General features: G+C 47.4%; 1 protein-coding gene across 1 annotated transcript in view; it reads right to left on the bottom strand.

Annotated features, from left to right (window-relative positions):
• Positions 1 to 23,742, bottom strand: part of ALK (ALK receptor tyrosine kinase) — a 681,217-nt gene that overhangs the window by 67,861 nt on the left and 589,614 nt on the right. Inside the window, exons 9-11 of the mRNA XM_059188719.1 lie at positions 23,366 to 23,535; positions 6,575 to 6,669; positions 6,277 to 6,402 (exon numbers count right to left, since the gene is read on the bottom strand). Coding sequence (XP_059044702.1) covers positions 6,277 to 6,402; positions 6,575 to 6,669; positions 23,366 to 23,535 — 391 coding nt within the window. The remainder of the gene's footprint in view (positions 1 to 6,276; positions 6,403 to 6,574; positions 6,670 to 23,365; positions 23,536 to 23,742) is intronic.

Genomic DNA, 23,742 nt, shown 5'->3' with positions numbered 1-23,742 from the left:
GACAAATGGATAAGGAAGATATGTCCCATATACACTATGGAGTATTATGCCTCCATCAGAAAGGATGAATACCCAATTTTTGTAGCAACATGGACGGGACTGGAAGAGATTATGCTGAGTGAAATAAGTCAAGCCGAGAGAGTCAATTATCATATGGTTTCACTTATTTGTGGAGTATAACAAATAGCATGGAGGACATGGGGAGATAGAGAGAAGGGAGTTGGGGGAAATTGGAAGGGGCGGTGAACCATGAGAGACCATGGACTCTGAAAAACAATCTAAGGGTTTTGAAGGGGTGGGGGGTGGGAGGTCGGGGTACCAGGTGGTGGGTATTATAGAGGGCATGGATTGCATGGAGCACTGGGTGTGGTGCAAAAATAATTAATACTGTTATGCTGAAAATAAATAAAAAATAAATTTAAAAAAAAAAAAAAAGCAGGCCAGCTGAGAGGAAAATGGCCAGCCACCCAAACTAGTCCCCAGGATTCTATCTACGGCCCATGCCTGCCCAAGTCCTAAGGAACTGCTCCCCTCAGGCGAATGGGTGCTGACAAAAGTGTGTCCCATGTGCACCAGTGAGAACTGGGGTGCACAGAGGGCCAGGGCAGCCATTTAGCTGCCATTATCAGCTTTCTTAAGTGTGAGGGGGGACATCATGCGACTAGGGTGCCGTTTGGAGGATGGGTGAAGAGGCAGATGCGCTCTAAGCAAATCTTTAGGCACAGAGGTGGTTTTTTTTTTTTTTTTTTTTTTTTTCAGAGAAGAGATTCCTCTAGAATACTAGTCAATGGTAGAATTCCTTTAAGATTTATCACAACTCGGGGCACCTGGGTGGTTCAGTCAGTTGAGCTTCTGCCTTCGCCTCAGGTCACCATCTCAGGGTCCTGTGAGCGAGTCCCACATTGGACTCCTTGCTCAGTGGGGAGCCTGCCCTTCCTCTCCCTCTGCCTGCTGCTCCCCGGCTCATGCTATCTCTCTCTCTCTCTCAAACAAATAAATAAAACCTTAAAAAAATAAAAAAATTTTTAAAAATGGGGTTCCAAATGTTACCTGGCTTAGAAAACTTAATTTCTCTACATGATTTTAAAAAGCACCATGTTTTTTTAGCCTTTTACACAAGTTGTATAACTTAAGGCAAGTTTACTCACCCCCTGTGGGCCTGTTTCCTCATCTGTACAAGGGGGATTGTATTAAGAGTCCCAACTAACGAGATAACACGTATGAAGAGCCCAGGAGAGTTGCTGACACCCAGTCCCGCCCAGTGACTGGTGGTTTTCAGGTGTGAAAAGAGGACATGACAAAATGCTTTGCTGTCTGAGAGAGAAAGACATAAAAGTATGCCATGTGACTCCGAGGAAGCCCCTCCCCTTCCCCAGGCCTAGGCTCCTCCTCATCTGTGTTCAAGAGGTCAGGCTGCCCTTTGGGGTTGTGACGCTTTACTTCAAATCAGGCTTTCCTTGAGAGTTTGTTAAAAATGCAGAGTGTGACCTCCTCTTCCTAGCCATTCAGATTCCACAGGTCCTTGTGGACCAGGAAGCTTGATTTTGAAGGAGCAGCACTCTGGGTCCTCCCTCCCCTGGCAAGGTGACCGGAAGCAGATGGTGTGAGGCCACAGCGGGAGAAAGCCTGGGGTGGCTCTGGGTCCCTGCTGCCCTCAGGAAGTCCCAGATTCTGTCACTGGGCATCCCTGGGGAAGGCTGTTAATGATGCAATGGAGACGAGCATCCGAATGGAGTTGTTCCCTCCACCCCGCCCCCCTACTCCCTCCCCACTGCGGGGGGTGAGTGGGGCTCCCCGGGGCTTCTCTTCTTACTTGTTTCCTGTCCTCCCCTCCTGCCTCCCAAACTGGCCCACAGTAAGGAGCTAAGGCAAAAGCAGTGACCCCAGCTCCCTGCTGCTTGTAGGGAGCTACGTGCAGTGCCCACAGGATGCTATGATTTGTTTGGGGCTGGATTACAGTACATTTATTTGGTCAGGAACTCTGCAACTCCCCACTATGTGGGCATGCCACCACAGTGAGCTAGACCCGGCCTGCAGTGCGTGAACGCAGAAGGTTCTGGTGGAAACGAGAAGACAGGTTCTGAGCGAGGGGGCCGGGCCCTGGCAAGCCCGCCTTGCAACAATGCTGTCATCCCCAGAAGGGCACGCGTGGACCATAATGGCTCTCACTACAAATTCTATTAACTCTAATAGTTGTTCTGTGGTGAATGGATAATGCATTTAGCAGAAATAGACTCAATCAATTTATATGAAACACATAAAACTTTCTCATTGAAATTGGCATCTGTTCTTGAACCGTAGGAGCGTGTGTGGAAATGGACAGTCTGCCACCCTTTCTTCTGGGCACATGAACAATGCCATGGGTTCATTAGAGAGATGGACCAAGGAAGCTCTGGCTCCCTTACACCCTATCCCTTCAGCTCTTAAAACCGTGGGGCTGGTGATGGGGAGGGACCTGGAGATGTCTACTTTAAACCTGGACTATTAAAAGAAGCAGTTTTCTTGCCTTTGCCTTAGCATTAGCGGCTCTCCTCTAGCTCTGCTACTTGGGGGCCTTACTGACACGCCCCAGCTGTTAGATGAGGAGAGAGAAGGTTGTGCGGGGGCAGGACCCTCCCCAGGACCACAGCCTGCTAGTGCAGGCCTGCCAAGGCTGGGCACAGACCTGCTGACTCCTGGTCCAGTGCTCTTTCCATGGTCCTATGTAGTTTTCATTGTCCCCCTGCCCTTTGGCAAGAGATGAGAACTCAGAAGGCAGTAAACCAACCATAACTAACCAACTCAGAGGCCAGAGTGTAGTTTGATGCCAGGGCTCCGTGAGCTACTAATACTTGTGGGTTGGGCCCAAGGTTTGGGCTGGTTCTCATGTAAGTTTTCTGCTCTCCCTATACAACACGTGAGCTCACAGGAGAAGGAGAGAGGGGTAAGGAAGCTGAGGCAGGGTCATGGGCCTTGAGGGTCCTGTCTGTCCTTTTCTGGGCTTTGGTGGGCGGTGACAGAGCCTGCCTGCACATTCATTACTGCTGAGAGAGAGACAGAGAGAGAGAGAGAGAGAGAGAGAGCTCTGCAGCCCTGTGATTGCATTATCCCAAGCATTTGGTTAACGTAATTGTATGTGCAAAGCTGACAAATGTAATTTTCCCAGACTTAATACTTGCCCCGTTTTCTCTCTCAGTTTCTTCATCTGATTAGCTAAAGTGACTCAGGCTTCCGAGAAAGCTCCACGAAGCACCTGGACAGGCTTTCCCCTGCCTAGAAGCTCCAGGCGCTCAGCTCTGCCCTGTGGGCTTCGGGGTGAAGGAACCCCTAGGGCTGGATGGAGGTCAGGACCTCATCGCGGGCCTGACTCAGGGGATGTGCAGAGTGTTTAGGGAGACCTGGGTGTGTTGTGAGTGACTGTTTTTAAAAGCCCCTGTGTAACCTTTTTGTTTTTAGGAGGTGCTCTAACACTTGCCAGGAGGAGAGTGGAAATGCCACCAGCTGCCCTTGGCCCAGCGCCGCAGAAACTGACAGCGCTGAACGTTGGCAAGGACATCTTGTTATCTGGTCTCCCCCATCCTTGGCTGGAAGGCTGGGAACTGATGTGTTTCCTGGACAGGCTGGGCCTTTTGTCTGGGAAGCTCTCCTGCTCTTCCCCATGTTCAGTGTTACTCTCTAGACTTGGCTACCTGGAGTGGCTTAGTTGGCTGAAAGATTGTAGACTTCAGGGTCACATCCTGGCTCCATTCCCTACCCGCTGGGGGACTCATCCCTCTCAACCATCTTCTCATCCCACAGTGGTAATGACAACCACTCTCCCTGGCCAGAGTGAAGTCGGGATGGGTTGGTGTATGAAACACCTGGCCCGGTGTCAAGCAGGCAGATGGGCTCCTGATAGCTCCTTCCCTTCCCCTCCCCTCACACTGCAGGCCCCCCCCAACCCCCCCCCCCCCCGCCCCTTCTTCTCTAGAGGCCCTCGCAGGCAGAAGCTCAGAGCTGGGCCCAGCTTCACCTCGCAGGCCGTCACCTGCTGGCTCACAGGCCACTCCTCCCCGTCTATCCGTGCTCTCTTGTAGACTGGAGTTCTTTGACCCCCTGACCTGGGTCTTGCTCCGCTCAGCATCTCTGAGCACGTAACTGGCCACAGAGGAAGTGTACAGGAACCGTTTGTAGTTCTAGATGAAAGCTAGATGAGGGAGGGCCACAGCATGGACCCAGGGTGGCCTGATCTCCCTGACCATGAGGGGCACCCAGGGGGCGTGATGGGCTTGTCCCGTGGGGGTGGGGAAGGGTGACCCTGCTCCTGCCTTTCCTGATGAATCAGGGGGTGCTGGGGCTGGGACATCTGTCAGCTGGGATCCTACCTCAGTTTCTCCCTCCCCTTGAGCTCCCCAGCGCAAGAGTGGGTTCCTGGGAAAACGTGGCCTCTGTATTCAGTTTTCTAAAGCCTTGCCAAGGAACCCACTGAGGCTGCTGGGGGTTGAATTTGCCTCAGCGTCCTCTTCCCTTGGAGGTGGGATCATCGCAGAAGGGAGTCTGGAGATGGAATGCTGATCACCGCCCCCCAACCCCTGACCCCTGCCCTGAGGCTGGGTTGGGCAGCAGAGGAAGCTCCGGACTCTCGGGCAGCCACTCGCTGCTCCTTCTATTTGGAGGTGGTGGGGAGCATGGCTGCTTTCCAGTTGCCTCATGATTTTGTTAGTCTGATTGGCCACTGGGCAGACCCTCATCGATGAGCCTTTTAGGGACAGTGGGAGTCATATGGCAATAAACCGGGAGTCAGATTGCTAAGTGCTGGCTGCTAAAATCCGAGAACTGAGCTCAAGCCTCAGGCCTCCCCCCCCCCCCCCCCCGCTCTCTGACCCCCTGTCAATCCACAGGTGTTCCCAGAGCCCCTGCTATGTAATCAGTGCTGGTGGCAAGGTGGGGCCAGGGTCTGCCACGAGGTTTGCTGAACCTGTCCTGAATGCACTGCAGGGAGGCAGTCACTGACCAGGACCCAGGGAGTCCTGGAGGTCTGTCCCCGGGGTGGGGTGGCGGGGCAGCGGACGATGGACAGAAGGTCGCTTGCCTCACCTTGGCCGTTTTCATGAACAACGGGGCAGAGTAGGGAAATAGAGGCAGCAGGTTCCCTTTCATGTGGACAAATGAAAGGGTGTTCTGAGGTTTTAGCTAAAGAGGAAGGGAGGAGAGGGGAGAGGTGAGGGGGAAAAGCAACGAACACTTTCCCCCTGGTCCGGCCGCTCGATCAGGCAGGAATCCGGGACAGAGAGAGCTACACCTGGGGTGGCTTTTCAACCAGAGAAAGGAAGGGGTTTCTTTCTTTGAAGATAAACCAAAGCTGATATTTATGAAATAAGTTGAGAGTCAATGAATTTAGTATGAAGGTGTTTTTTTTCCTTTGAACTTTGCACTAAACAAGGATTTCACATTATAAGCAGAAATTTATCATTTATCTATTGTGATTTTAATAAAGTGATCTTTTATAGGAAAAAGGGTGTGGGTGGACAGTGCTGTGCACATGCTTCTCCAGATTACTCATCTCACTCCCATACCCAGGCACCCAGACCACCTGGGGGAACCCCTTGACCTGCTAGTGTCAGGCCCCAGCTTCTCTGGGGCGAGGCTCACAGATCTAGCATCTGCTCAGGAACATCATACTGGCTTTGGAAACCGATTCTAAGAGATTTCCTCCTGGTACGAAGAATAGCTGAGAAGTCACACCATGGTTTAGAGCCAGAGGCTGAAGAAGACTGTGTTTGAAGTCCCCATGGGAAGTCCTTCAGCCCAGAAGATGCTGAATCAGACAGCTTTGGAAGGCAGCCAAGCTTTGGGGAATCGTGTTGAATCTGAAGATTTTGGGCCTTTACCTGTGATGGGCTAGCCCGGCTTTGCACAGTGGACCCAACACTCTTTAGGAAGAGAAGAAATCTGGTGTAAGGTTTGCTTTGCTCTGTAAAGGGGGAGTGATTTCAAGGGATGGAGTTTGAGGAAAGGAGATTGGCTTGGTACTCCAGGGTCTGTTCCTGGGTCCTCCCTAGGCACAGAGGAGAAGTTCGCTCAACTTCCAGATGATCCATTTGGCCAGAAAATTAGAGACCCTAATGACCTTCTTTTACAGCCACACAGCCAGGGTGTAGGTGATGGTCCTTTTAGCGGTTGACTCTTTTATTCTTTAAACACAGCTCCCTACCGCCATCACAGCCCGTATCTTTCTTCTGCCTTTTGCAACAACAACAACAACAACAACAACAACAACAACACGACCTCGCTCAAGTTTGTAAGTCGAACCCTTACCTGTGGGGTCAAAGATGGGAGTCTCTCTTGTATTTTCCCAGGCTTTCGGCTCCTTGCTTGGGTTTCTCTCAAACAGATTTCTTGATTTGGGTGCCGTATTCTGTGGCATCTTGTCCTCCCCACTGACTAGAGAAGAGAAGACCCCACGGGCTGAGTTAAGTGAGGCTCGGTTTAAGGGAGAGAGAGAGAAATATGCCCAGGGAAGGTGGGGGAGGCGGGTGGGCTCAGGTTAAGGAGGGAGAGTGTGGCCGTGGGTCGTCTGGGTTGGGGACAAGTGACAGGGACAGGGGGAACTCACTGGTGAGGTAGCAGTCCAGGCTGATGGAGATATTGTCAAAAGCCACAGTAGCTCTGGATCCTTGTCCCCACCAAGCAACCATCTGCAGCCAGAACCTGTAGGTGTGGTAAGAGGACCCTGGGTGAGGAACGGTGTGGGTCGGTCACCTGGCAGGACTCAGCGTCGGGCGGCCGTGTGCCCATGAGGGGCTCACAGCTGCCCTTTTGGTCAGTCTTCCTTCATGGCAGAGCAGTTGTGAGAATGGAGCTGTCCTCTACTTCCCTGTCTGAGGGATTGTTCCATAGGTTAATCCGTTCTGGAGTTTGGGGCTTGGTGCGGGGCTCCCTGAAACGGCTCGGAAACTCCTCGGAGACCTCTTTCACTTACTGGGTGGGGAGGGCGGGCGGGAATGGGTAGGCTTGATATTCAGCAGGTGCTCCCTGAGGGAGCCGAAGTCATTACTAAAATAGCTTTGTGCCAACTGATAACAGCCACTGTCCCCCAAGTGTCCCCTGCTTGTTGCCTCAGGCAGCCTGGCTTCTTCCTGGGTACCCCCTGTTTTTCTCATTATTTAGCAACAGAGAGGTTAACCCCCGGCACAGTGTAGCGGTGGCGGGGGGTGGGGGGGGAGCGGTTCCTCAAGGATCTGGCATCTTAGCCAATGTCAGTCTCCACTGGGGTTGCTCTGTGTGGTGCCTGACCCATTGTTGAATATTAAATAATTTGGCTCTGATCCCTGGAAGTGTTTGTAACCAACACAGAGCAGCCTGAATTAATAGTAAACCTACTTAGGTTTGCTCACAGAGAAGGCAGCCTTGAAGTGGGTTTCAAAGGAAGACCAGGATGTAGGGCGAGGAACAGTGAGGGGAGGGCATCTGCGGCGGAGGAACCAGAGTGAGGAACGGCTCAGCACAGGGCCGGGCCCCTGTGGTTCACGTGTGAGGGGTGCGGAAGGATGCGGTGAGCGGCCAGTGGGTACACACAGCCTCAGACTTCTCCATGAGCCGCAGTGAGGTCACGGTTTCCTTATATTTCCCCAGGGGACGCGGCCCGTGGATAAGTCCCCAGCTCCAGCCCGGGTCAGCCCGGACAAACCCAGGCCTGGCATTCTGAGGGGCCAAACAGGGGCTGGGACACTGTGGTCTTGTTCTGTTTACAGAAGCTGCCAGGGTGAGGAGAGAGGCTGCTTGCAGACCGCAAGAGAACAGGTGCACAGAGCCCCTCGGGGATGGCGACTAGAAAGAATCACATCCCTGGGTGGAAGAGCGGTGGGGAAGGCCCCACGGCCCACCTTTCCCATTTCTCCACTCCGGGTCACCAGCTCCTCATCTGTCATCCACAGGCTGAGGGGCCAGGCCAGGTGCCGAGCATCCTGGGTGTCCCTTCCAGGCGGCCTGGGCTGCCAGAGCGAGTGAATTACCTGTATGCACCTGCTGAGCACGGGGGAGAGGGACAAAACCCCTGTTTTGCCCGAAGTGGGCCCTTTCTGGGAGATACACAGCTCCCCTCTCTCACCTGCTTTCCCTCCCTTCTCTCTGCTCTCCTTCTTCATTACTGAGAGTTTAGGGCTGCAAGGTTCTCCACCCGCCACTGGGCCTCTTAGCATGGATGGCATGGTGCAGGCTGGGCTGGAATGGTCTCTAAATAGAAGAGTTTCTAAAGTGCTCTGCAAGGCAACAGCAGTGGCAGCTGCTGTTTAAAAGAGTTTGATTGACATAGGGAATTGCACATAGTCGGAGTCAGGAACACTCCTAACAATCAGGGAAGACTCAATCAGATGTCGAGTCAGATGTAAACATGCAACGAGGCCTCCCTCCACCCACAAGGCCACCCTGCCGACCCTGCCCCAAGTGCCCCAGACTCCAGAGGCTGCAGGGAGGGGGTGGGAGGGGGAGGGATGAAGGTGGGTCACGCTGGGGTGTGGGGACAGCAGGTATGGAGCAGAGGCATTCTGAGAATAGTCTCTGGCAGTGGCAGGTTCAGGGGCAGGGAGGGGACAGCAGGACCCATCTGGGAGTTTCTGTTCTTCGGGGCACCAGGCAAGAGGCCGGTGGCCATTAGGGCCACCCAGATTCAGGAGATTTGGGATTCTCTGTGTTGGATGGTACCTGGTTGAGTGTCTTCAGCTGAACCTCAGGGGAAGAAGAGATTGCTCTTGGCTCTGCTTCTCTCCCCTCCCTGCTGAGGATGAGTGAGATTTCCTTAAGGTTCTTAGTCTTTCTGATGCAACCAGTTTTTCCTATTGCTTTCCCCCAAAAGTGCAGATACCAAGTCACTCTCCAGGTCAGCTGCGGCCTTGGGTCTTGTCTATACTAGGTATATACTAGGTGGAGTGGTTTGGGATTGAGGGAAAGTTCTAGCATGCACCAGTTAGACTGCTCTAGGATGAAGGGAAAGTTCTAGCATGCACCAGTTAGACTGCTCTAGGATTGAGGGAACATTCTAGCATGCATCAGTTAGACTCTCTAGGATTGAGGGAAAGTTCTAGCATGCACCAGTTAGACTCTCTAGGATTGAGGGAAAGTTCTAGCATGCACCAGTTAGACTCTCTAGGATGGAGGGAAAGTTCTAGCATGCACCAGTTAGACTGCTCTAGGATTGAGGGAACATTCTAGCATGCACCAGTTAGACTCTCTAGGATGGAGGGAAAGTTCTAGCATGCACCAGTTAGACTGCTCTAGGATTGAGGGAACATTCTAGCATGCACCAGTTAGACTGCTCTAGGGTTGAGGGAATGTTCTAGCATGCAGCAGATGGACTTCCCTGAGTCTAAGGAAAGGCAAGGTCCATGCTGCATTACTTCCAGGATTAGGAATATCAGGTGGTTTTAACAAATGTTTGGTTACTCCAGCGCTCTTTATCCTGAAGCCTTAGCCCTGTGTGGAGAAAGAAAGCTGAGCCCTCATGGCTAGGAGAACCTAGCCCTCCTTCTCTGGGCAGCCTGGTCAAGGAGAAGGGAGGAGCAAGCTCTCTGGGCCTCCTCCAGCTCCCTCGCTACTCCGTGCTATTTAAGAACAAGGCAGCTGAGCTCTTTCTAGCCTTTAGCAGTTGATTCCACTCCCTGCCCCTCAATAGTTTACACCTGCTCAGCTCTTTCAGTTTTTCCAAATAAGACACTTTTGATTGCATGGATTATTGTTGTTTTTCTTTTTTTCCAGCTGGTGGGGTTTGGAACTTGTTGATAAAACAGACTTGGCTTGAGATCTCGGTTGGAGCCTGTCTTCGCACAAAGAACGTACCCCTCAACTCTGTTCTTGCTCGGCTTTAGAGAGAGGCCTGTTGAAAACTGGTCCCGGGGTGGGGGGTGGTTCAGGGAGGTGGCCACTGGGGCAGTGGGCCAGGTATGGAGGGGACAGCCTTGAAACTGATTGTCTCCCAGGCTCACCGGGCAGATCTCTGCATCGGAAATGCTGACATGGCTCATGCACCACTCCAAAAAGGCACAGTCTCGTTCAGGCAACAGACTGCTAATGGACAGTGAATATAATGCCTTATTTGCCACCGTGGCAGCCTTGGGGATGGACAAACCTAATTAAGTTCACTTAATGATTTTAAGTAGCTGACAAAAAGGTGTGTGTCTGAATGTGGACTGGGGGAATAGCAAGGCTTTAGAGAGAGAGAGCAAGAAAGAATGGCCCGCCTGGGTAAAAGGCATTTATTTAACGGATGGGCACCACGTCTCAGATTCCTCTGGACCATTTAGTGGGCTTGGAGGGGGGGCAGTGTTCCGCAACCCTTTTCGCAGCTGGGGCTTGTCTGGGCTCTGGCTGCTTAGGATCGAGCTGGCAGATACTGCTGAGGAAAAATGCTTTCTCCAATTTCTCCCTGAGCACTTGATTTGCTCGGCAAAAGTCTTCTAAAATGGACTGTCACAGAGCTCGGGTCGCGTTATGCATTTCTATTAGAATAATGTATGTGATGAGAAGGCCCTGCAGCATCCATCCTATTATCTGCATAACTGACTTCGGATACCGGTCGAAGAGGAGCGGCTGACGGCCGGCTTTGGGTTGCCGGGACCAGCCTGGCTCAGATCACCATGACCCGCACTGGACATGGGTGCCTGGCCTGACTCTGGAAGTCAGCTCTGAGATAGGAAAGTGGGTCTGGACATTAACGGCCAGACTCAGTGGCTGAAAGCACCCTCTCTTCCTGCTCAGCCCTAACTCTCAGAAGGAATTTACCATCCTCTGACTTGGTTTCCCTTCCGGGGATCATGATCCCCACAGCAGTGAAAGGGAGTCACTACAGAGTGATTCCCGGGTTGCCAAAGGCCATAGAGATCTTTCACAATGAACTGGCTTTTGTGAGGGAGCCCTATGGGGTGGGAGAGGGGAGAAAATGAGTTTTTTAGCCAAGCTTAGCAAGCAGAGAAAATCACTCCCACTCTTCAACAATCTCAGTCCCAGGCTTCCAGGCACTGGCTGTGTGTGACTAATGGTCCTGGTTCCCACGTTTGCCCTGGCATGCCACCAGTCGGCAAGGCCTCCCACGAGGGTGTTCCACCAGACTGCAGGGCGGGAAGATGCTCTACTCTGGCAAGTTCCCACTTTGCGCTTTCATTTTCTCATTCTGCATCCTAAATTTGAAGGAAAAGGAGAAGGGCAGATCTTGCTTCTTGGAGCCCTGACCTGGCGGGGATTGGCGGGGGTGGTGGTGGTGGTGGTGGTTCTGTGCACAGATACACCTGCTCAGCAGGCTCCAAACTGTCAGGTGCCCTGAGGAAGGAGGGGTCATGCCCTTGGCCCAGGGATCCCCTGGAACAACTGGGGTCCTTTGGAAGGCCATCCAGAGCTAGATGGCATCTGTATCCATTCTGCTCAAGAGACTGAGACATCTACTGTACCTTTCTCAGGACACAAAGACATTTCCAACCCTGCTCTCTTCCTCTACTCTTTGCTGCTGTGTGGGATTATGGCTTTGAGGGCTGAGAGGATGCCAGAGACAGAGGCACTGTTCATGGTGAGAAGACCCAGGAAAAGGGTGGTTGCTGGTTCCCTTCTTTCCTGACTGACAGAAATATCTTTATGAGGGTGGATTAGCAGCTTTCTCTGCTTGTTGAGGGCTGAGTTTCAAAAGGTAGAGTGGAGTGAGGACTGGGCTACATACTTGGTAGGACCCTGGGCAAGTCACAGAAATTTGTTAGGCAACATCTTGGTTTGAAAACACACACACAACTCTGTGATGTAGATAAATCTATTTTTAAGAACGGAAGCTTTCCTTTAGCATTCTAGTTTCTAGTTCATTGTTCCTGTTTTATGTTTTTATTAGAAATCTGTGCCTCCTCAGCAGTGTTGTAAGTTCTGTATCTCCCCTTCTGCCTTTGGGTAAAGACTATTAGAGCTCCTACTCTGTGTTCATGCACTGTGTCTGCAGCTGGGAGTATAGAGATGCGCAAGACATCGACCTTGACCTTGAGGAATTCAGATGATAGGTGACTCATATTATTCAGTGACTAGGAGATTTCCATACATCTTTTTAGCTCTGCCCCCATAGAGCTAGAGTGTACAACCTGGGAAAACACTGAATCTGGGCAGTGAGAGAGAAGTCAAGAAAGATTTTGAAGAACTGAATGTCTAGGATAATGGTAGGGCTATGGACAGAAGAATCACATAGAAGCGGGGTGTTGGGGGCATATTGAAAGCATGGGAAGGATGCCAGTCAGGCAGCCAGAAACCCAGGTATGAGACTCAGGTGAGATAAGGACCCTGTGTCACCTGCACAGAGGTGAGAGTGGAAGTGGTGAGCATCGATGAGATCTTAGAGAACAGCATGCATAGAATTGGATTCTGCTTTGTTCCAAATACCAGCATCCAGTTTCCCCCTAAATTCCAAACTTTGTGCTTGGGGAGAGAAAGGTCGAGAACTTAGGTCTACATCCTCAGAGGCACTAAGTGTTATGAAAAACACGTGCATCTGTTGACTTGAATATTGAGCTGTGGATATCACCGAGGAAATCTCGAGCAGATCCAAACATCCTGTTATTCTAAAGGGGTTCACTTATTGCCATTTTGAGCGACTACTTCTTAAAACCAGGCTCACAGGCAGGATCTGTCTCACTGCTTTGCACTCTTGATTGTGGAAACTTAGCAATCAAAAGCAACAACTTGTCCCAAACGTCACAGTAAATCGGTGTTAGAAATAGGATTTAAAGCTCAGAATTGCTAATCTAGTCCTTGCTCCAGTGATCTGGGATATTTTCTGAGAAAGAAACAGGGCCAGATCTTTTCATAGTTATGAATGTTTGATCTGTATATATCTATGCCTTGCTGCACAGTGTGCTGCTGAGCCCCCAGCCACATCTCTCCCTCTCTTCTAGGAGGGTTGGCCCAAGGCTGTCCTGAGCCAATGGCACCATAGAAGGTGGCAACAGAAGAGGCCTCTTCTCCTCCAGCCCCTCTCCCCTCCTTCTGATTTCTACTTCCAGGCTCAGAGCATTTCACATTTGGTCCCTCACAGAGCTTTCAATAGTCTTCTTGCTCTGGTTTCCCATCCTCTGTAGTGCAGAGTCCAAACTATGTGGCCCAATATCCATGCTTACCTTCTCCCAAGGATTCTCTGACACAATGTAGTTGGCTCTTCTTGAACGAACCCACATAAAACATTCCTGCCTATAAGCCGCCACTCACCCTGATGAGCATTCTTTGGAATGCTCTTGTCCCTGTCCCACTTCTGGAAGATCTAAATTTATATATCTATATATCGATGTTGATATTGATACAGATATATATCAAGGTCCGTCTTATAGTAATCTATGTTCTCCATGATATCCACCCTGACAGGGAGGCCACCACGCCATCTGACCGCTTTCCATGCTGTCAGACTCTGCATAATACCGCATGTGTTACTGTTTGCCTCTCAGTGTATGCTCCGTGTTTGTCCCCATCCCCAGCATGCAGGCTTGTGACTGGCAAGAGGCTGGGTCCCACACACCTTTCAATCCTATGTGCTTGATGGGGCCTTAATATATGTTTGCTGACAATGTGACAGCGATCCTTCCCTAGTCACTCAATTCCCTGTCTTGTCCACAAGACATCTCTGAATCTGACATTTTATGCTGGTGCCTTCCAAATGTGGTCAAACATCAAAATCACTTATGAAACTTAAAAAAAAAAAATGTATCCTTGGCCTCACTTGTGACCTCCTGAGTTAGAATCTCTGTGACTAGAGCCCAGGGCTCTGCATTATAAAAAAATGAATTTGATCTACACTTTCAATGCAATCCCTATCAAAATACCATTGGCACTTTTCACAGAGCTGGAACAAACAATCCTATAATTTGTATGGATCCAGAAAAGACCCCAAATTTCTAGGGGAATTTTGAAAAAGAAAACTAAAGGTGGAAGCATCATGATGCCTGACTTCAATCTATATTACAGAACTGTGATCATTAAGACAGCACGGTATTGGGACAAAAACAGACACACAGATCAATGGAACAGAACAGAGACTCCAGAAATGGCCCCTCAACTCTGTGATTAACTAATCTTTGATAAATCAGGAAAAAATATCCAATGGAAAAAAGCCTCTTCAGTAAATTGTGTTGGGAAAATTGGACATCCACATGCAGAAGAATGAAACCAGACCATTCTCTTATACCATACACAAAGATAAACTCGAAATGAATGAAAGACCTCAATGTGAGACAGGAATCCATCAAAATCCTAGCGGAAAACATAGGCAGTAACCTCTTTGACATCGCCGACAGCAATTTCTTTCAAGACAAGTTTCCAAGGCAAAGGAAACAAAAAGTAAAAATGAAATTTTGGGACTTCATCAAGATAAAAAGCTTCTGCAGAGCAAAGGAAATAGTCAACAAAACTAAGAGGCAACCCATGGAATGGGAGAAGATATTTGCAAATGACAAGAAAAGGGCTGATATCCAAGATCTAGAAAGAACTTCTCAACTCAACATCCAAAAAAACAAATAATCCAGTTAAAGAATGGGCAGAAGACATGAACAGACACTTCTCCAAAGAAGACATAAAAATGGTTAAAGTCACATGAAAAAATGTTCAACATCACTAGCCATCAGGGAAATACAAACCAAAACCACAATGAGACACCTCCTTACACCAGTTAGAATGGCAAAAATTAACAAGGCAGGAAACAACAAATGTTGGCAAGGATGTGGAGAAAGGGGAACCCTATAACGCTGTTGGTGGGAATCCAACCCGGAACAGCCACTCTGGAAAACAGTATGGAGGTTCCTCGAGACATTAAAAACAGAGTTATCCTATGACCCAGGAATTGCACTACTAGGTATTTATCCCAAAGATACAGATGTAGTGAAAAGAAGGGGCACATGAGCACCAGTGTTCATAGCAGCAATGTCCACAATAGCCAAACTGTGGAAGGAGCTGAGCTGTCTTTCAACAGATGAATGGGAAAAGAAGATGTGGTTCATAGATACAATGGAATATTATTCAGCCATCAGAAAAGATGAATACCTACCATATGCATCAACCTGGAGGGAACTGGAAGGGGTTATGCTAAGTGAAATAAGTCAAGCAAAGAAAGAGAGAAAGACAATTATATGGTTTTACTCATACATGGAACATAAGGAATAGCATGGAGGACCATAGGGGAAGGGAGGGAAAACTGAAGGGGAAGAAATTAAGGAGGGAGACAAACCATGAGGGACTCTGGAGTCTGGGAAACAAACTGAGGGTTACAGAAGAGAGGGGCATGGGGGGATGGAGTAGCCAGGTGATGGGTATTAAGGAGGATATGTGTTATGATGTGTTCTGGGTGTTATATGCAACTAATGAATCATTGAACATAATAAAATTTTTTTAAAAATAAAAATAAAATAAAAAAGGAATTTGAAAAATATTTAGCTAAGTTTTTCAACTGTTGTCCTATGGTATCCTGCTAATTTTAAGCCTTCTCAAAAATACTTTTTGTTTTATGTTTTGATTTTAGAAAGGAAAAATTCAATGAGGGAAATTCTGAGTGATTTCTGCAAGAAAGTAAAGGTTTTGTTACATCATAAAATTTTGGGAATGAAATATTAATGCTTTAGGATAGATCCTGGAATTGATTTCATCCTTGAATTATGAAAGTTCTAGGAAAAGACTGATCAGTGCTTGGAGTAGCTAAATAAGGAACTGGTATTCCCAAGTGACACTTTGATAGATGTGTAGAGATGGGGCTATATTCCATGACACAACATATCTTTTCTCTTTCTCCCCATCAAATCCATTTCCTTTTCTTCTGGACTCACAGCTAAACTACATTCTTCAGTATCCCTTGTAGGTAAGCATAGCCGTGTGACCGAATTCTAGCCAATGGAAACTGAACTGAAGTGACGACTCACAAAAATCTATGTGAGATTCCCCCCATGCTCTTTCTCCATTGGCTGTCTCAATGTAAAGGATTCCAAAACTGGAGAAAAGGATTGAGCCTCAGGGAGAAGGAGCCTGGGCCCCTGGATGACAAGATGGAAGTCCACCCTCCAACTAGCACACTCATTTTGGATTTCACATGGGCGAGAAATACATTTCTTTTTGTGTATCCCTGAGGATTGGAGGTTTCATGATACTCTGCGTAGTGTTACCCAACTAACATCTCATGTAGCGCAGACCTAGTTACTTAGGTGTTCTTCATGTGTGTGACATAGGTGGGTTGATGACTAACTCCCTCCTGGAGGTAGGATGACAGGTAAAGTTAGCCCTTGGCTGGCTGCAGGACTCTGAAGAACCCTTCCCTTTCATCTACAATGCATACCCTATACCACTCCAGGACTAAGGACACCCCTGAGTGAGGCAAGGTGGACTAGACCAAACTCTAGTTTGGTCTAGTGCTAGAGTTTGGTCTAGTGCTCTGGGATGTTATTTCTCTCATCTCTCTGGGGAAGGCAAGAAGAGCAAAGTCAAGTTGTCCATGAAGGGCCCTGAGCTTGCGGGGTTTTATCAGTGTTATTCACCCTGTTTGGTCTAAAATCACACTGGAACCTACCATTTTATCCTGGTTCAAAGAACTGAGTCAGGTTGATGTTAATAAGCATGTGGTGATCCCCACCCCCTGTAGCTTCAGGAAGGGACACTTGACCTGCCACAGCTGGCTAGGGGCAGAGAACATCTTGTTTCTTTACCTACTCGGAAGAGGGCTCTGGAAGTGCTGGGTTTTGCCTGTGTACATGGACTCAGGGCAGTCAGACTTACTCAGGAGGGGTAGATGCTGCCTGGGAAAGAGAGCCTTGAGATCTTCCCCTTCCCACTGCCCCTCCTCTGACTTTGGGGCCTGTTGGGGCCACTCCTGAGCAAGTCCTTGATGTGCTTCTGTTGATAGTGAATGAATGAACAAATGCAAACTACCCAGGAGGACAGTCATTGCTCTCTGCTTCCATTAGTGTGGGCATATCTGGCAGAGGGAGAACCCCAAACTGGCTACCAGAGAGGGGCCGATTGGCAAGTAAGGAGCCCCAGAAGCTGTGGCTTGATTGAGCCTCATGCTCTTCTCTCTTTCTGTGCTTTCTTCTTTCCTGGCCTTGACTGCCTTGTGATGCAAAGGTTTTGGTTTCCTACCAGACTTCCCCTTAGATGACATTCCTAGAGGGCTGAAATACATTGCTTGTCCAGGCAAGACTGTTGTCTGGCATCAAGTAGGGCAGTAAGTGTTGGCTGGTTACACACATAATATCTGGGTGACTTGGGAGGTTGGTACCATTTTACACTAGAGGATGGAAGCAGGTGGAAGGAGCTCTGAGGAAGAGTCTTTATGTTTAATGAACTACCTGTACCTTGATTAACACTTCTGTGCCTCCATCTTCTCACCTGAAAATGGGGGATGACATCTGTCCCAGCTACCCAGAAGTGTGGGACAGAGTGGATACCTAGAGTTGTGAGGGGGTAAAGCACTCTGCCTCAGAGTGCCTGGCTGCTGTGGGTACAAGGAATATGGGACAGAGTTCAGGGAGTTCTAGAAGCTGCTGTGACAGTTGACACAGCCTACTTTGTAGAGGGGCAGCTGACACTGGTTTTTGGGGTTTGCAGGGGTGACATCCACTCCTTCCATAGGTGTCTTTCCTGCATGGAAATGGTGGAGGCAAAGCAGCTACAAGTGGAAACTTTTGCGGAAGGGAAGGCAGGCAGAAGGTGAAGAACTCAGGCAGGGCCTGACCCTCTGCTGGTTTCTCCTGGGTACCGTGTAGCTATTGTATGACCTAGATTTTCTGTGTTGGCCCCAATGGAAGTGAACTTTAGTTTCTACTCAAGGGTGATTTGTTAAATGTATTTTATTTTTATGCCTTTGTTAGACATGGTACATGAATACATTTTCAAATGAAAAGTGGTTATTGGGACTTATGCTCTAGTTCTGAAGTGGAGACAGTCAAAGACGTGCAAGAGTGGTGACTTGAAAAGGCACGTGGGGGAAAGGGCCATTGTGTCCCAGGAGAGCAAGGAGACATTCCCACTGGGCTAACTCAAAATGAATAAGAGGTGTGGCCTAAAAAATCCAAAACCAAAATAATTTATTCATAACGATGGCAATCACTTGTCAAGTTTTCTACGACATGCTAAGTACTGTGCCTTCATTTCCTCAGGCATGTATATATAAAGTAATCTAGCCTAAAGGTTAAGGGAAAATTATTTAACCTCTTAGACCTCTTATTCCTCTTATAAAAAGTGGGATTAATTATAGCATTTAGCCAAAGGGCTGTTATAAGGATGGAATGAGATAATGCATGTTAAGTATTTTTGACAGTGACGGGCATGAAGTAAGAACTCAAAGAAAGCTAGCTCTGATCATTATCAAGTAACTCTGCTTGTGGCTCTAGGAGGAAGCTGTGATTCAATTTACAAAAATATCAATTAAACACAGCCTTTTTTTTTTTTTTTTTTTTTTTTTTTTTTTTTTTTTTTTTAGGAGTGCGCTGAGACCTGAAAACTGAGGTTCATTGGAAATTTCTGGATTTTTTTCTCCCTGGAAGTTACTACTTCTCTACTCAGGTAAGAGTAAATAATGAAAATGCCTTTTTCATCACAGAGAGATGCTACACAAAAGGCGAATATTGTTACTGATAGCACCCCATCTAAAGTGGAGATTCTGTGGATGAGAAATAAGAATAGGATATGAGAAAAATCTTGGCTCTGTGGAGGTTGGCCTAAGTACATGAAGACATAACTCTCAGTTTAACAGATCCCATTTGAAAGATGCATTTGTCAAACACACTGCTTGTCATTTAGGACAAATGATACAGAAGGAACAGAAATCTAAATATCTTCAGAGGGAACATTTTTTCTTGTTAGACTATGTATATAGGGTACAGCTAAAAGCCTTTATAATGATAGTGCTGGGGAAGAGAGCCTCTACACGCACGTTAAGTTATGTACTTTCTCTCTGGCTGTATGATTGCAGTGATTTGTGGGACAAGGTTTGATCCATGGTGTTTCCAAATCCATCTTGTAATGAGTCAAACTTAGCACCTGCTTCTGCTCTGTAAGCATGTCAAAGCTTAAGATGGTGTTAAAACATTATATTTAATTTACTAGGATATACGATTATAAAGAGGAAAACTATGTCCCTGTAAGAGACTGGCAGATTAAAGGGAGAGAACATGCCTTTCTTCCATTTTGAGAAGAAGTAGAATTAATTCCAACAGAAAGAAGGGCAGTTGAATGGAGAGGGAATGAAGAAAACTAGTTATACGAGGTAGAGGTAAAGTAATGAGATAACTTTTAAGCACACATCAAGTCAGTATTTGAATTGGTTCTGTCCTTCAAAATTACCTTGAAAGCACATATCTGTATTCCAGGGACACTGCCACTGCTCAAAACATCATGGGCACTACTCATGGAGATTTTTCTTGTTACTCTTTATAGTATGGTTTGATATCCTAGTTGGTTAATAACACTTCAAAATGATGATGGACTGTGGCATTATTTCTATCCCTTCGCCTGTTTATAAATGGATGTAAGAAATACCATTCAATGGATCAATGTCTCCCTATCATCAACTTTTATATACCGATGGCATATGCTCTGAGCCCTCATGGAAAGACTACTAGGTGGTGGCAGCACTGTGAATATAGCTCTTCACTCTCATGTGCTCAAGTCTAGCTCTCTCTACTCACAAGGATTAGGGAACACAATTAAGATCAAAGTCTTTCATACAAAGTGATTCTGACAGAACAGTGACCAGAGACAATGAGAGCACAGGTACCAGGCAAGTCCCTAAAGAAAATTCCTTGTCGTAAGAGTAGCAAATGCTGCTTGGGTTCATCTGATGGGACATAGGTGTTGCTTTGATATACAGAACACTTTGCAGTGGTACTTATTGTAATGTGACTTAATCTGTTTTGTTAGATGGAACATAGGGAGAATGTTAGCTAGATTCCAACAAGTGAAATTCTCTGTTAATTCAGCTAGGATTTGGAAATGTATGCAATGTCTCTCAGCACGTCATTCTGTAAATACATATTTATTGTGCATATGATGTGTTAGTCATGGTTCTAGATGCTCAAGGAACAGTGATATGTAAGATAGATTTGATCCCTGTCTTGTTAGTGTGTATATTTAGGTACTTAAAACAACAACAACAACAACAAACAGATAGTAAAGAATAGCAAGTTATTATAGGGATATTTCAGGAGCCATGAGAAAATATTGTAGGTATACTATTTAGAAGTCTTTAAAAAGTGAAGGAAGAGTGGTAGTTAGGGAGAAGGAAAGTAGAGGAAGAAAATTTCCAGTAGAGAGAATGGAAGGTGCAAACATCTGTAAGAATCTAACAAGGCACAACTGAATTCAAAGAAGTGTCTAGAACCTAGGAGCAGTTTAGAGCTAATCTGTAAACCCTAATAAAATTGCTTCAAAAAACTTTGTGATGTATGCAGTGTGATGTAATGTTGGGGAACCTAGGAGTGGAGGAGATTTGAGACAGCATTGGGAATAGTTTCTGTCCTTCAAGGTCCAGGGTTGGGGACTTTGGTGCTGAATAGCTAAAGCCAGGACCTGCCTAAGGAAGGATGCTTCCTTATAAGGTGTTAATGGCTACCTCAGGGTGGGGAGAAAGAGAGTTGGTCTTTGTCTTTTATCCATTTCCCTTCTCTTTCCCTTACATATTTCCTTCTACCTCTCCCTCTTCCCATTTTCATTTTCTGGCAATCTGGCAGCTATAGATCACTCTCCCTGGGAGGAAAAGGAAGAATGTGTTTCTTGCTCCTCCTCCATCAGTGACTTCTCTTTAAAAGAAGTCTACCTAGCATTGACGGTAGAAGATTCAGAAGAACACTCACCCCTATCTTAGGGTTGCATGGGTAGTTATTATTGCTAAATTGGCCAACCCAGCCTATTCTGCGGCATTAGGTGGGGAGATACTATTTTTGTCATTTTATAGTTATCGTTAGTGTTATCACTGACTGAGCACCTACTGTAAGCCAGACAGTTTACCAACTGCTTTACTTCCCTAAGCTTCAGAGGTAAATTTTATTATGTCTGTTTTACAGAACATGGTTTAATTTGGAAGATCAGTGATTAAGACTTGTGCTCTTTTTTTCAATCAGTTATCTCAGACTACCTGAGGGATGATGATGGAAGATGTGGGAAATAAAATTCATTGATACTTACTATATATAGATGCTTTTAACAGTTGTTTTATTTAGTTTCATAACAATCTTATGAAGTTGTACTGCTACTATACTTACCTTACACATGTAGGCAACAAGGCCCAGAGAGGTTCAGTGATTGGTTGGGGACACATCACTAGTGAGTGGCCGGGACAGGTTTAAACTTGGGACTATCTGATACTGAAATCTATGCTCTTTCATCCACAGTGCTGTTTTAGTTTTATGGGCTAGTCACATCTACTGGTAAGTGATTTTAGCAACTGAAAACTGCCGTGCCCATTCTCCTGCAGTTCCATTTTCCTCTGTGTCTTGATACCTTCTATATCATCTCTAGCTCTGGGTGGAGGGAGTAGCTTCCCACATTAGAGCATGTCAGTGGTGGGCATGACCCCAGTAAGTAGGGGCACTCATGTGTTCTGTAATTGCACATTTATTAGGTCACAAGGCATCATCAAACCATGCTGGCCTTTGTCTGAATTCCCACTGGACAGTTTGGTCTCAGTATCAATATTGGAAATGTCAGTCTGGTAAACAGCCTTTAACAGGGAGGATGGAGGCTGAGAACAAAGTCTCCTTCAAACGAAACTCTAGGGGATGGGAGTGAACGGAGTCAACATCTTACTTGCTCTAAATCCCCTGGAGTGGTTATGAAAGAGAGAGGACTTGCTAGAGTGAGGAGGAAAAAAAAGCCCTTTGATTCATCTGAATTAATTTAGCATCTCCCAGGAGGGAGGGCTCTGGCATTATTCTCCTGTTCTCCATCCCCTTCACGCAACCCCACAATCCCGAAGGACAAAAGACTAGTCTATGGTAGGGAGTGCCCACACTGCCCCTTCTTCCACTTTAATTAAATACATTTGTCCTGAGGGCAGCACTGCACCTCAGGATGCCCAAAGGCTTTGATCTCTAACCCACACACATCTGAAGGAGTAGGAAGCTGGTGCTCAGAGAGGACAATCACTTCTTCCCATGACAGCAGAGTTCATGTTATGAGCTCTTGGAAACAGCAGACTCTGTGAAGTTTGGGTGAAGAATTTGAGACCCAACTTTATACTTACAAAGCTGCAAGCCAACTGGCATCACCCTTGTCTTGCCTTAAGCCATTTGTCCTCATTTTTCAAAGGTGGATCCATGAGGATGGTAATTTGAATGGGTTTTAAACGTCTAAATGCAGAGGCTGCGCTGGATTGCTGGGTTTGACATTTAGCCTATTAAAGGTGGTTTTCCCCCTCCAGAGCCATATATCTGCCCCCTTTATAGAAAAAAACTCCCACCATCTGCCCTCTGCCTTACTTGATCTGGAACAGATCAGTGCACCAATCATGGAGGACTCAGTATGCTGCATCAGGGAGTCATGTGAGCTGCTGTGCTGGGCCAGGCACTGCTTGTCCCAGGCTGACTGCAGGTGGCAGACTGAGGCCATCCTGGGTAGACAAGTGGCAGCTGATCTCAGTGGTTAAGGCTCCATTTTAGAGCCACATGGAGTAGTCAATGATCTTCTAGTCCAACCCTCTCAGTTTAAAGTTGAGGAAACTGAGACCCAGAGGTTCAAGGTCACAAAGCCACTATTGATAGAAATCAAATAGGAGCCAGGACCTCTGGGAGAAGCCCTCCTCTATTTACTGAAGAATTTGTCATCTCCCTCATCTACCTGCATCAGTGACCTGACTCCACAAAGCCTCGGACTTGGACTGACCTGAGCACCAGTCCTCATGCTGAGGTCAACTTGCTGGTGTGGTAACTCTTTGGTTCCCAATGAGAATCTTGTGAAAGGTCAGGAATAAGGAACATGATAAGGTCTGTATTACCTATGCCAAAGACTGTGTTGCTCATAAGGGATAAATATAGTGTCAAATGGGAAAGTAAGGCAAATGCGTTAATTAAGAGAAAATGTGATATACCTATAAAGTGTGATTATTATTTGGCAGTAATGTAAGTTGTTCAGTTTTATTTCTTCCTGCTACAGACACTGCAGGCAGCCAATCCGGCCAGGCCAGAGATGCAAGAGGTGAGTGCTCATTCGCATGGAAATCCCACAGAGAAACTCAGTGCTCCCTACAAGTCTGCAAAAGTGTGTGTGTATGTGTGTATGTATGCATGTGTACATATTTGTATGTATGCCCATGTATGTGTTCATGTGCATGTGTATCTTGGGTAGAAGGGATGGGGGGAGGGAAGACATGACCCCTTTCTGTATTTTGGCTGACAGAGGAAGAGAGTGACAGGAATGGGTGGAGGCTCACCTGTCAGTCACATCGAGAAGAGGCAGCACTGTCCACTGCCACAGGCTCAAGCCTTCATTGGTGGCAACATGCCAGACCATTCTGCTTTGTTCCTTCCCAGTTTTGTTCTCCACCAGCACCAAGGAGACATTTCCCTGCAAGACTCCACGGATGAGCCAGGACATTCGGAGCTGTAAGGGAGAGAAGAGCCAGAGGAGAGCTGTTAATATTAAAAGGAAGCCTCAGGTCCCCTTCCTGGAATTCTCAAAGGTGTTGGAGACTCAGCCAAGTTGTGCCCAGTAAGGAAAGCGGGTGGCTCTCTGATTTTGCTCAGTCTCCCAAGATGGCTTTCATGAAGGTTCAAGGAGCAGGGGCAACAATGGACAATTTTGGAATTT

This window comes from Mustela lutreola, chromosome 9 (assembly GCF_030435805.1).
Source record: "Mustela lutreola isolate mMusLut2 chromosome 9, mMusLut2.pri, whole genome shotgun sequence".
Taxonomy (NCBI): domain Eukaryota; kingdom Metazoa; phylum Chordata; class Mammalia; order Carnivora; family Mustelidae; genus Mustela; species Mustela lutreola.
Note: the sequence above shows the minus strand (reverse complement) of the source record. Positions and strands in the feature narration are given on the sequence as shown.